Genomic DNA, 13,087 nt, shown 5'->3' on the forward strand with positions numbered 1-13,087 from the left:
CGACGCCTCTCGATAGAAAACCTAAGAATTCATTGGATGTTTTTCAATATTAAAACAAAAAAAAAATTTTAAATCCTAAAAGGGAGAATTGTAATCTTTAAATAAAGAAAAAAGTGACACATGACAGTGGATTGAAAGATTCTCAACGAGGCGTCGTTGGAGAGATCCCCACTATTTTTTTTTTTAATGAAATTCCAGTATTCCCATTCTGACCCTGTTTAAATGCCACAAACATCTTATCCAATATATCCCTTCAATTTATTTCTTCGCTTAACTCAAAAAGCATATAGCATTTTGAAATAAGATAAATCACCTTGTAGCTGAAATATATAATCCTACTAAATCATAAATGTCGAGACCTTTCAAAGAGTAAAATTTAAATTTCTAATTTTCATACTTAATAAATTATCGTTGAATATCTTACTTCGACATCCGACCAGAGCCATTGTTTAGTAACCTGATAAAATAGAGATTGTGGTTAATATCCTTGCATGCCCCCCAAATGTCACTGAGATGAGTAAGATTTTGAGTTGAATAATAGTAATCCAATCCAAACATTCCAAGGAATAATGCTTATCCTTATCCCTTCTATCCCCAACCAAACACAACGACAATAGGACTTTGGCTTAACTCAAACTATAATTCTTACATATACTAATCCTTATCCCTGTGTCTCCAACAAACACTCGGGAATTCGACAATTTCTCAAAAACAGATGCCTCAACATAACAAATCCAGGATTTACAACAGGGCAAGAATGCGACAATTTTGAGATATTTCTTTGTTAGCAGAAACTTTGTAACATGGAAAAACATTCGCATTTTCTGCGGAGTTCAACATAGTTTGATCCATCAATTTACCAACATTCAAATTGTTAGCATGGTGGTTGCATTAGGATTTCCAAAATCCACCATACATGTTAAAAGATCTTTCAGAAACTGTAACTGTTAAGATCACCTTCTTGCAATATCGATATAGAGATTTCGATTCGTTTCTAAGTTTATATATTAAAGTACCTGGAAGCAGAAAGAAGAGAGAACATCTCAGGTAAGTACTAGTAACCTTCTCCAGGTTCCTCCGAGATTGAACCATCTGCGAAAGATTTTAATCATGTGAATCGTTTGAAACTACATCTCAAGTGGCATGAGCGGCCCAAAAAGAGGGATTTTGATTTCTTACATGGAAGATTAATAGCTATGTTCGCTTGTTGATCCGCATCAGCATTGTACTCCTTCAAAAGCATAAAACAAAGAAAATCTAGTAAATAATGCATTATAGAGCTAAAGTTTTGCACATAATTCAGGAAGCCCAAGGTGTATTAGTTGTCCCAGAAAGCTAATTATCATTATTCAGACAAAATAAATGAGAATAAAATAGAGATAGAAGAAGTTGGATCGAAAATTCTCTACTTGTCCAAATCAGTAGTGGCCCAATCAATATTAGAAATTTTCTTGTTCAGCCTGGCTAGAATTTACGGAAGCGTTGCTTTATTAGAGCGCTTGAAAGTTGAAAAGTTTCTTCATTGCTTGAGACTCCTAACTACTTAAAATTGTAGCTAGAAACAAAAGAATCAAGTTGGAGCTTCTGTAAGAGCTCAAAGGCTAATTGAGGGTGCTGCTCCAGAATTTGATTTTTGCCAAACAAATGACTTCGGCTTCGTTCAGAAACCTACGCCAAACAATCACTGAAGAGCTCATCTTCACCCTCACAAGAAAACCTAAGGTCTTGTTTGGATGTATGAATATCTTGTTCGGTATATCCCTTTTATTTATTCAAGAAATTTCATTGTTTGATTGATAAGGAGTGCGATCAAATGTTTAAAAATGGATACTCTATTCGGCCTTCAAATTATTATTTTTGGATAAGATAAAGTACTTCATAGGTGAAATATACCATCCTACCAAATCATGAATAACAAGACCTTTGAAGGAGCAAAAAATCAAACTCCTTACTTACGATCATACTAGAAAATCCTTATACGGAACTTATTCCGACGTCCAACAGGGTCTAAGTGTCGTGTTTGGATGCCGAAACAAGTTATCCAGTGATAGCATATATGCTATGGCCTTATTTGAATGCATGGTACATCTCTTTGATTTACTCAAGCATGCACTATTTGGTAGACAAGGAGCATGATCAAACATCTAGATACCATATTCAACATTCAAATCATTTTTGAGGAAGAAGATAAATCACCATTTTGGTGAAATATGCTGTCCTAGCAAATCATTTATGTCAGAACTTTCCAATGAGCAAAATCAAACTCCTAGATTCTAGTCCCACAATCTTCATACCGAATAAGTTATCACTGGATAATCTTATTCCAACATCCAAACATGCCCTACCATGATTTTCCTGTGTAACTGCAAGTTAGGAGTTTAATTTTAGCTCCTTGGAAGGTCTTGGCTTCCATAATTTGCTAGGATAGTATATTTCACTTACAAGATGATTCCTTTTATTCCGGAATAATGACTTGAAGGACGTATATACCACTCTATGCATTTGATCACACTCCTCGTCTACCAAATACTACATAGGACCCAGCATGTGGAAAGGCATAAAGCCTTAAATAACATCAACCGAGCTTCGAACTCGGTTCCTTTTAAAGCCCAGATGGATACTTATCCACCTAAGACAAGGTGGATTCGCTACAAGCTTTGAGCAGATTAAAACGATATGCTGAACAAGATATTCATGTATCCAAATAGAGCCAAAAAGAGAAAGCAGCAGGCCAATATACATGAGATCAAGGAGAATACGTAGGGGCAGCAATCCGTCAAAACTATTAAAAGGAAAAGAAGTCATAGAACAAATAACTCATAGAACAGTTCCTACAAAAAATATCAAGTTCCCACCCACCAAAATAAATAAATAAATAAATAAATCTTGAGATGATTCGTTTCACTAAGCATTCTAAAATTTTTATTAACAACGATGTCACTAGAATGCCATACTGTACTACTGCAAGGTAATGCACCTAATTTGTTTCTACGCCTCACTTGTATTTTCTTAATTCAGTATCAAAGAGTTTTATATAACTAAATAAGCCACTCTTTGTGCCACACCAAAAAAACTTAGCAAAGATGCAGCAAATTTGCTCACAACGAAGCATTTTAAAACATGCAATAGCTAACCATGATCAAATAAATATAGAACAAGGCAATTTTTTTGTACCCTCTTCATGTGGCTGATCTCAAAGTCTAAGAACCTTTCTTTAAGTTCGTTAACTTCCTTGCACAATTCTATCATGTTCTGGTTCTTGGTCTGCCAGAGTCCTTTCACCTGTTTTCAAGAGGCATTTAGTAAATATCATAGACAAAAGCTGTTAATAGCATCACAGTTGATAAATGTATATATATATATATATATATATATATATATATATATATATATATAGAGCTAGGCTGGTATACTATCGGTAGCACGGAGGCCTCCGTGTTACTGAGTTATTTTCAATTATGCCGCTTCCAAATCGACGATCGGCTCCGTTAGACTTGATCTACACTATTGAAAGTATTTGAAAACTAAATTTTATAATTTTTCGGTATCATTTACCTATCAAACGAGTAGTCTAAAAATGAACGGCTGAAAATAAAAATCCCATAAAAAATGATGATAAAAGACTTGAATTTAAGATTAGAGGTACTGATCTTACTCTAAATAGTAAAAAGAATTTTCTATAAAAGTTTCATCAGATTTGGATTGTTTTACACCATTAAATTCACAAATGCATCACATCTACCATTAAAATTGTCAATTTTGAGACCTTTTGATCACTAGCCAAATGATGTCGAAAAATTATGAAATTTAGTTTCCAAATATTTTTAATAGTGTAGATCAAGTCTAACAGAGCCGATCGTCGATTTGGAAAGCGTATCANTATATATATATATATATATATATATATATATATATATAAGGAAAGTAGAAAAGAATCTGCCATAATGGTATTAGATATAAAGTGTAGATTATGAGAATGGTCTAAACAATAAAACCGACATCATCTGTTGGCTGAAAAAGAGCAGCGAGGATCGAAGGACTACAGTGAAAAACAACAAAGGTTTTACATACAAGGTGACACCCTGTTTTGAGAGTAAAGATAAGAAAAAGCTACCATTAATGATCAGGAAGTAATAATGGCATAAAGTTTCTCAATAAAGCAAGAAGCAAAATGTTGCCATGAAATGAAAGAAAACAAAACAATATCCATTACAGCAAACAGCACACATTTTAAAAAGGGATGCAAGTTAAGGTGAAGGAAACAGAATGAAAGAGTCGCCAACCTGCATACAAACTAATTGAGAGTCGCCTCTCACTTGAACTCTTCTGAATCCTTTCTTAAGAGCATATTTCAAGCCCAAAATCACAGCTCGGTATTCAGCTACATTGTTAGTAACTATGCCCAAGCCCTCACGAAGTCGGCATATCTTCAGCAAACAGCCAGAATCGGAGAGGAAAGGAAATTAAAGAACCAATATAAAGATGGCGAATCTTAAAATATGAGACAATAGAATAAAAAACGATGCCCAATTTATCTACCACTCTCCCATCTTCTGTGCGAAGTACTGCTCCAGCGCCAGCTTTTCCAGGATTTCCTTTTGAAGCACCATCAAATTCAAGAATGCATAGCATCTGAGGAACCCACAATTATAAAATACTGCACATCAGTCAATAAGCCAAAACCAACAGAAAAATATGGTGGTCATCATGCATGTTACCGTTCCAATAGACAAAATTCTAGCAAGAATAACGTAGATACACAAAGGAAAAAAAAAAACTAATGAGGGGCCAGAGACATGCAATCAAACTTAGACATTAAAAAAAGCATAAAACGAAAATTATAGTGTTTAAGTCCCACTTAACAAGGGTTTACAATTTTCATGAAATTCCAAATTAGTAGATGATATTTTTGTGAGAGAAAAGCAGTCCACATTTGGGATTGGGGGTTTAGCAAAATCCCTACCAGCTATTCCGAAGGTCAGCGACCTGTGATCGATCTTTATTTCTATTTGAGGCTAGTATCCTATGGGAGCATAATAGCATTAACAAACCACAACTTATAAAACTAATAATATTGTTACCTGGATATTTACCTATTATTATTATTATTTTTTCAGATTTCAGCTCTTATATTCCCTGAGATAGACAGTTTGCTTTTTCTGAGTTCTGATAAACTGCCTGAGGAATTCACATGCTAACTCACAAGTATCATAACTAACCAATTCACATCACCAGTTTGCTATAATTCATTTCTCAAACAATTAAGCCTAGTATTTATCTTTAAAACACTTCTAAAAAGAAATCTGAGATACATCATTAAGCTACGCCCGAATAGAAGAATGTGTGTGGCTAGATTCGGTAATGTTTATACAATCTTTGATGAAAGGATATTTTGTTGTTGTAGAGGGATTCTGATTCAAGTTGATCACATATAACCACCTACAACACGTACGACCTTTCTCCAAGGACGTGAAATGTGGAGAAACCGATCACTTGACTGTTGATTTGTATATTTCAATCAACTGTTTCAACAGCAAACAACTACGACTCTGGTTGCTTGACAGTGGAGACTTTCTGCATATTCCGAAAACCTTTACATGACAAGTTAATCACACTCTAGTATATATTGGACAAGATTGAGAAAGATAATGTCTTACAGCCAATTTTCTTACATATACTTCACTCTTCTTTGTCTTGCACCAAAAATCAGAAAACTATAAGACGATGCTGCAAACAATGCTTAAGATGCTAGAATATTGGTGATAATTTGTGCAGCATGGGAATTTTCTTTTATAACTCCAACCTTGGAGTCCAACTTCCAGCTAATGTGAGATATCAAATAATCCCAACTTTTGAGGATAGCAAATTCAAAGTTTCAAACAAAGTGATCTATCATATTCCAAGAAAAATGATTTGGAGCTCATATACACTATATAATTGTAGACATCTTTTCTTACTCCACACCAGCCAATTACCACATCCCTTGAGCAAACAAAAGATATACGCCTAACAAGATAGTCATGCAACCAAAAGGCCGGTGGCCTAATCTGAAGTCAAATTGAAGTTATTTCTCAAGCAAAAAGAGGACAACTGTACAAAAAATTAACTTACAGGTTGTTGAGAGATTGGTCGTGGCTCAACGGAAAACCCTAGAATGAGATTGTTCGGTAAGAGATCAGTGGAGAAGCGACTGTGCCCAGCAACCTGCTAGAATAAAAAGGAGCTTGACACAACCATGTAAGTAAGGAACCATAAATAATTCTTTTTCCTATATGAAGGAAGATAATAAAAACATAACTAATCGCTATTACAATCTGTCTGTGTGTACGTGCGCAGGAATGAGTGATACACCTATATCCCTCATGCATCAATAGAAAATTGTTACAGCAAAATAACCTAATGAGAAATTCAATCGCGTATAAGAATCTTTACACAATTCTCTTTTAATAAAAATAGAGTTGTGCACGCTAAATGCATTCAACTGACAAGCCCGGATGTTTTATAAAGAAGTCAAAAAAAAGTTAAATGAAAATACTTAAATGCGAAAAATATAATAAATTCTAAAAAGAATACATATAAATAGAAAAGAGGAAAAAGCAATAAACTGAGAGAACAAAGGGAAGTGAGGACAGGACGTATGTATTGTTTGGTAGTGCCAATTACACCCACCTCCAAACAAAATTTGCTTAGGGCTACCATATATGATGCAGCCACAATAGTTTTCGGATTAATATAAGACCAAATATTGATGGAACAAAAACTCAGTAAAAATTAAAAGAGACTTATCCAGGGCCCGGTGATAGATAACATTAGGATTAGGTATGCTATTCCACATAAAAAAGGAATACATTTAGGAAAAGGTAACAGCTTACTGGTTTGTTAATTGACTGTGTCTCAACGGAGTTAAAACCCGGACTAAGAGTTTTCCTGAAGTGATCGGAGGAAGGAGCAGAACCAGATGTGTCCTGAAATGCAATGTGTTAAGATGAAATTTAGCTGCAAAAGTGAGCTGCGAGAAGTGGATAGTACTAAGTTACTGAAATAGGAAAACAACTGAACAGAGCTTCAAGCCAGCATGACATCATGAGACAAATCAGGAAACACAGATTATTGTATATTACAAACTATACCTTAAACAATCAAGAATCTATGCTTTACAGCTCTTACTTCTCAAAGAAACCAACTCGTCCTTGTAGAGACTATGAAAGTGATAGAATTACATAAGTCACTACCAACACAATAAGATGGACTTGTTCTAAATGATAAAGCATACATTAAAATCAGTAGTTTGGATTCGTTTCCTACCAGCAGAAATTTTGCTTCAAACTTTAAAGTACAAAAAAGACCAACCCTCGAGTATCAATTTATGTTAGACTAATACTATTCTTTCTTCTCATTCTTTAACATAAAGATTTCTGAATGGCACTCTATCCTTTGAGATCTTCATACTGACAGTGTCTCAAGTAATAATGTTGCTAGTCCACGTCTCATACTACATCCCTTGGGCACTACAACTTGTGCTCCATAGTGTCTTGTCTTGCCTTCCACCAACCCCCTCCCTTGATGCTGACAAAATATAAAATGCTTCTTTTCCCCAATATACAATGAACTTGTTATTGCAAAGAACAAAGAGTACAGGTTCGTTGCTACTTCATGCTAAAATAACCACCACGATTTTTATTAGAGTTTTCTCTCTTGATTCATTTAATACTGGTGACAGAACTCCAGCACATTTATTTGTTTTACACAGCGTACAGACTAATCGGAACTTAATACCCGTCCACTATCCCTACTATGACTAAATTCAGTCCTCCATACATAAAATAACTTATCTCTGAGCTCTTTTTTTAAGGCTGTGAATCATTTTAGAACTTAGAATTCTATTGCTCTGGGTGCCTCTCATATCCTAAGAAAGCTGTACGTTTATCCAACATCATTGGCTTCTCTCAAAAATTATTTTTTCTATTCTTTTCATCCTATTATTATGCCTTAATTCAGTCATTTCATTCCTAATATTTCAATTTACACAGCCCTGCTTCTTTTACGCCCCCCTTGTTTCAAAATTCATAGTATAGATAACTTTCTTCGCAGAACAAACTCAGTCTATGCATGTTACCAATTCTTGCTAAAAAATTCACCCTAAGTATGGTTTTAACCACCCTTTTATTTCATCAAATAGTTATGTACTTCTTGTGCTGATCAATAGTTTTAGAGAATATTACAACCTACAAATAATATAATCATGTAAACAAAAAAAGGACTTGCATTCGCATACTGGAAGTTAACTTGCCTGTTTACGGTTTGCCGGTTGTGCCACAGGGGAACGTCCTAGATCAGGATAATTCTTTGGAAGATTAGCAGGACTAGAACTAGATCTAGCAATATCCTGTAAAAGAAGGAAAATGTGCAGGTGATTGAATGATAAAGAACACAGAACTACAACTACAAAATAACTAGCGTACAAAAAACTGAAGAAACCAAAGTGTAAGATAATGTAAAGGCAAAGAGAGCAAAAGCAAGAGTAGAGTCACGACAACCAAAAAGGAACGATTGATTGACTGATGACTACAAAAGGAAATTGTGGTAAGAACTGTATCAGAATAAGTTACCTGAAAAGAACAGGGAACCAGAGTACCAAACAAATCTTCTTTTACATCTGCCGCATCAATGGTATATAAAGGATTTCTTAGCCCACGAGAAGTAAGGTAGTCCTCTGTTTCTTTACGTAAACCATAACCTTTATAGGCACTTACAGGAGGATTGCATACCTATAGGAAAATCATTCAATTATCTAAGGAATTAAAGAATGAGAGAGCATTCGCATTACAAGCCCATATTATTCTCTGGAAAAGCAGTTTTTTGCCTGCAAAATTCCCTTCCTCCAAAAATGCCCTGGGAAAGCCTATACTCCCAAATTTCATGCAGCCAAAATAAATATTAGCCTTTATTCAAGCATGTTGCTCTAGCTTTTCCGAACCCAATACTTAGTGTTAAATATAAATATTAAGAACACCATTCTCTAACAGCTTAAGCTTTTAGAAAATAATGGTTGTTTCATATTCTTTAACATGATATCAGAGCAAGAGATCCTAAGTTCGAGTCCCGTTAGGCTCCTAACATTACTTAATTTCCTTCCATTTAATTCAAACCCACGTCTTGGGCTTATCAAAAGTGACCGAGCCCAGACATGAAGGGAGTGTTAAATATAAATAGTAACAACACCGTTCTCTAGTAGCTTAAACTTTTGAAGATCAACAGTTGTTTCATATTCTTCAACACATAGCATTTGCCATGCATCATAAAATCACTTAGAAACTTTCGAAAATGAGATTAATAACTTCATACTTTCATATTGAGACTAACAAATCATAGCCACATGTAAAAAATCACTTGTTTTGTCAAAGAACTTTTACTAAAAAATCACATGCCAAGATATTTACTATATATAAGCACGTAGAGAAACCATCTTTCATCATTTACCCTTGCTTTAAAATTGTAGCTAAAGAGACAAGAAATTTTTAACACAGCATTGCAATTTGAAACTTTGTATCGCATTTAATCGCACGGTAGTATTAGATTAACCTAGTAGAAGCGAGAAGAACAAAATTGAATTTAACCTTATATTCTAAGAAATGCACAGCCAATTTCGTCTTACCCATAAAATAGGATAGCAGGAAAAGACAGAATAAGTTTGTGAGATCGAAGACACATACCGAAGAGCTAACTTGAGCCTGACAATCATTAAAATCTTTGTAAACAGCGACGGTGTTTCCCTTCCGAACAACATAAAATGCATTGCTCTCTTCCATAGCAGGCCGGAAGAAATACCTGAGAAACATAAGACACACAAAACAAAGCAGAGTTCCGGCCCCAATATATTGTCAAGAAGCAGCCTAATTTACTCACAGAACTGCCGCAACCAAGCCCAATAGTATCCTTTGCATATTGTACGGCATACATTATCGACAAACCTTAATAAAACTCTTTAAGATTTCTATCCTTCATAATTTACGAAAAGACATTTTTCCTTTATAATGCTTTAGACTTGTAGACACTTTAAGTTAAACAAGCCTAATCTAAAAAAAAATCATAAAAGCGTAGATGAAAACTGCAAACTCGGGCCAATCATGCCCTAAATGTGCTCTAACCAACTCAATAGAAGTAGAAAAAACACAAACCACACACTGTTACAAGCAAATATTGCTCAAAAAAGCACCTAAATTCACTGCTATTCTGAGTCCTAACCTAAATTTCTCACACTCCTGTAACAATACATGATTTAAAAACTCAAAACCCGCATATTGAAGTTTGAGAAAATGATATAGCAACTACTAATGCCTCGTTTGACACCGTTGTTTTTTATATATATATATAATTTGATATACCAGAAGAAGTATTTTCCTTTTAATTGTCATGGTTGGTTAGCTTACAACACACGCTACGCTTGTCAAGTGATGGATAACAACTTCTTTCAGCGATTGGTTAGGGGATAGGGATAGGAATAGGCCCTTATCCTCCCTTTATACCCAAACGCTAATTTTTTATCCGAAAATAGTAGTTCTCGGTTATCCCCACCAACACCTCCATTTTCTATATAAAACTACCTAAAATTATTCTTATCCCCGGGAACAACTCAATTTTCATCCAAACACTATTTTTCTTATCCCTATACTTGTACCTATCCTTGTAATAGCTAGTTCTTGCTTATACCCGAACCAAACGGTAAAGTGAAAAAACAATGTTGCTTCCGAGTCTTTACTTTTTATTTGCTGTCGAACAAATCTAAAAAAAAAAAGAGTTTTTTTTGCATTTAGCCTCCTCATTTTTTTTTTAAATGGATGTAACAAATTTATATTTACAAAAATAGCCCTCTTCTTGCCACGCAAGCGCTTAGGTGATATTTTTAAGTTCTCTTTTGTATTTTTTTTTTGTCCCTGAGTAAAAAGAGAGGAACTTGAGTGTGGATATAAATATGGTGATTCATTCACCGTGTTCAACTGAAAAACATAAAGGCAGTGCTCACGTGTCTGGAGATGCCTATATTTGCAAATATAAATTTATTAGGGTCACCGGTAAAAATTTGTTTTTGAGAGGGGCTAAATAAACAAAAGAAAGAGAAAAAGTCCTTGGAATAAAAGCTATTATGGGATTCTACCTAAGTTTGTAGGTTTTTTAATTATCATTTATTATTATTTTCNCCTGTAATAGCTAGTTCTTGCTTATACCCGAACCAAACGGTAAAGTGAAAAAACAATGTTGCTTCCAAGTCTTTACTTTTTATTTGCTGTCGAACAAATCTAAAAAAAAAGAGTTTTTTTTTGCATTTAGCCTCCTCATATTTTTTATAAATGGACGTAACAAATTTATATTTACAAAAATAGCCCTCTTCTTGCCACGCAAGCGCTTAGGTGATATTTTTAAATTCTCTTTTGTATTTTTTTTTCGTCCCTGAGTAAAAAAAGAGGAGCTTGAATGTGGATATAAATATGGTGATTCATTCACCGTGTTCAACTGAAAAATATAAAGGCAGTGCTCACGTGTTTGGAGAGGCCCATATTTGCAAATATAAATTTATTAGGGTCACCGGTAAAAATTTGTTTTTGAGAGGGGCTAAATACAAAAAAAAAAAAAAAAAAAAAAAAAAAGCCCCTTAAAAAAAGACAACAAAACAAGCCACTCTAGCGAACTTAACCCTTCTACAACTAATTCTAAAGAAAAGGAGATAATGATCAACATTTCACGCTATTCTTATGGATTTTTTTAAAAAAAATCTGGATATATCTCACTAAGCAGTAGAGAAAAAATTGCAATGGATGAAATATTACCTTCCTGTTCAGAATTTTTTTTTTTTTTGGGGAGGGGTTTTTTTTGGGGAGGGGGAGGGGAAAAGGGTGGGGCCGGGGTTTGCTTCCTTCTGTGCCGATTACGTTTTGACGAGAGCAGACTTCTCGTTTGCGTTCATCCCATATGCCGCTGGCGACGTACGGAAGAAAAGGCTGCAGCGAGACGCTTTTTCGGGGAAGACTGAAGACGAAGGGCGCGACCAGGGGCACTGCGCTTTTCATTTTATGTTAAAATAAAATAAAATGCTTATTATTTTGTTTTTACTTTATTTTTCTAATGTTTTTTTTTTGAACAAATTTCAAATACTATCGCGTGATTTCACACTTTCTCACTTTAGTATTCTGTGATTTAAAGTATATTAATTTAGTACCATAGGTTTCATTTTTATCTTTTTATTATCGATTTCACTAATTTTTATCATGTGTTTCATTTTTATCTTTTTATTATTGATTTCACTAATTTTTTTTACTAAATCAGTGACAAAGTTAAAACTGAAAGGTACTAAAGTAAATATTTAATAAATTTAGATAGAGTATCTGAAGTTTTTTGTATATAATTTAACAAAATGTTAACGAAAAAACTAACGAAAAGATAAAAATAAAACCACAGGACACTACATAGTATTAAAATGAAAAAGTGCAAAACTACAGGAGTGGTATTTAAAATTTACTTTTTAAAAATATTCAGACTTTTTAATTTATTTACCTTTTTAGAGGATTAATATAAAAATAGTGTAGGAACCCTCGCGATGCGGCAGATAAAATTTTTTAGTAAAAATTTATAGATTAAATAAACAAATATAGAACATAAANGGAGGGGTTTTTTTTGGGGAGGGGGAGGGGAAAAGGGTGGGGCCGGGGTTTGCTTCCTTCTCTGCGATCACGTTTTGAGGAGAGCAGTCTTCTCGTTTGCGTTCATCCCGATATGCCGCTGGCGACGTACGGAAGAAAGGCTGCAGCGAGACGCTTTTTCGGGGAAGACTGAAGACGAAGGGCGCGACCAGGGGCACTGCGCTTTTCATTTTATGTTAAAATAAAATAAAAAGCTTATTATTTTGTTTTTACTTCATTTTTCTAATGCTTTTTTTTTTGAAAAAATTTTATGTGGTTTCATACTTTATCATTTTAGTATTCTGTAATTTAAAGTGCTTCAATTTAGTATTATAGGTTTCATTTTTATCTTTTTATTATCGATTTCACTAATTTTTATCATGTGTTTCATTTTTATCTTTTTATTATCGATT

At 34.2% G+C, this 13,087-nt stretch overlaps 1 protein-coding gene across 3 annotated transcripts; it reads right to left on the minus strand.

Moving 5' to 3' along the window:
• LOC109714090 lies at positions 602-11,871 on the minus strand. Of its 3 annotated transcripts, XM_020238517.1 has the most exons (11): positions 11,826-11,871; positions 9,714-9,828; positions 8,610-8,768; positions 8,291-8,386; positions 6,873-6,965; positions 6,112-6,207; positions 4,540-4,632; positions 4,284-4,427; positions 3,175-3,282; positions 1,180-1,231; positions 602-1,092 (listed from the first exon to the last, which is right to left on the minus strand). In XM_020238517.1, the coding sequence occupies exons 2-11, from the start codon at positions 9,807-9,809 to the stop codon at positions 1,055-1,057; spliced, it is 975 nt and encodes a 324-aa protein (XP_020094106.1). In that variant the 5' UTR covers positions 9,810-9,828; positions 11,826-11,871; the 3' UTR covers positions 602-1,054. The 3 variants fall into 3 exon arrangements, with proteins under 3 accessions (XP_020094106.1, XP_020094105.1, XP_020094104.1); XM_020238516.1 differs by lacking the exon at positions 11,826-11,871 and having other exon boundaries at positions 6,112-6,204; positions 9,714-10,579; XM_020238515.1 differs by lacking the exon at positions 11,826-11,871 and having other exon boundaries at positions 9,714-10,579.

This window comes from Ananas comosus, linkage group 8 (assembly GCF_001540865.1).
Source record: "Ananas comosus cultivar F153 linkage group 8, ASM154086v1, whole genome shotgun sequence".
NCBI lineage: Eukaryota > Viridiplantae > Streptophyta > Magnoliopsida > Poales > Bromeliaceae > Ananas > Ananas comosus.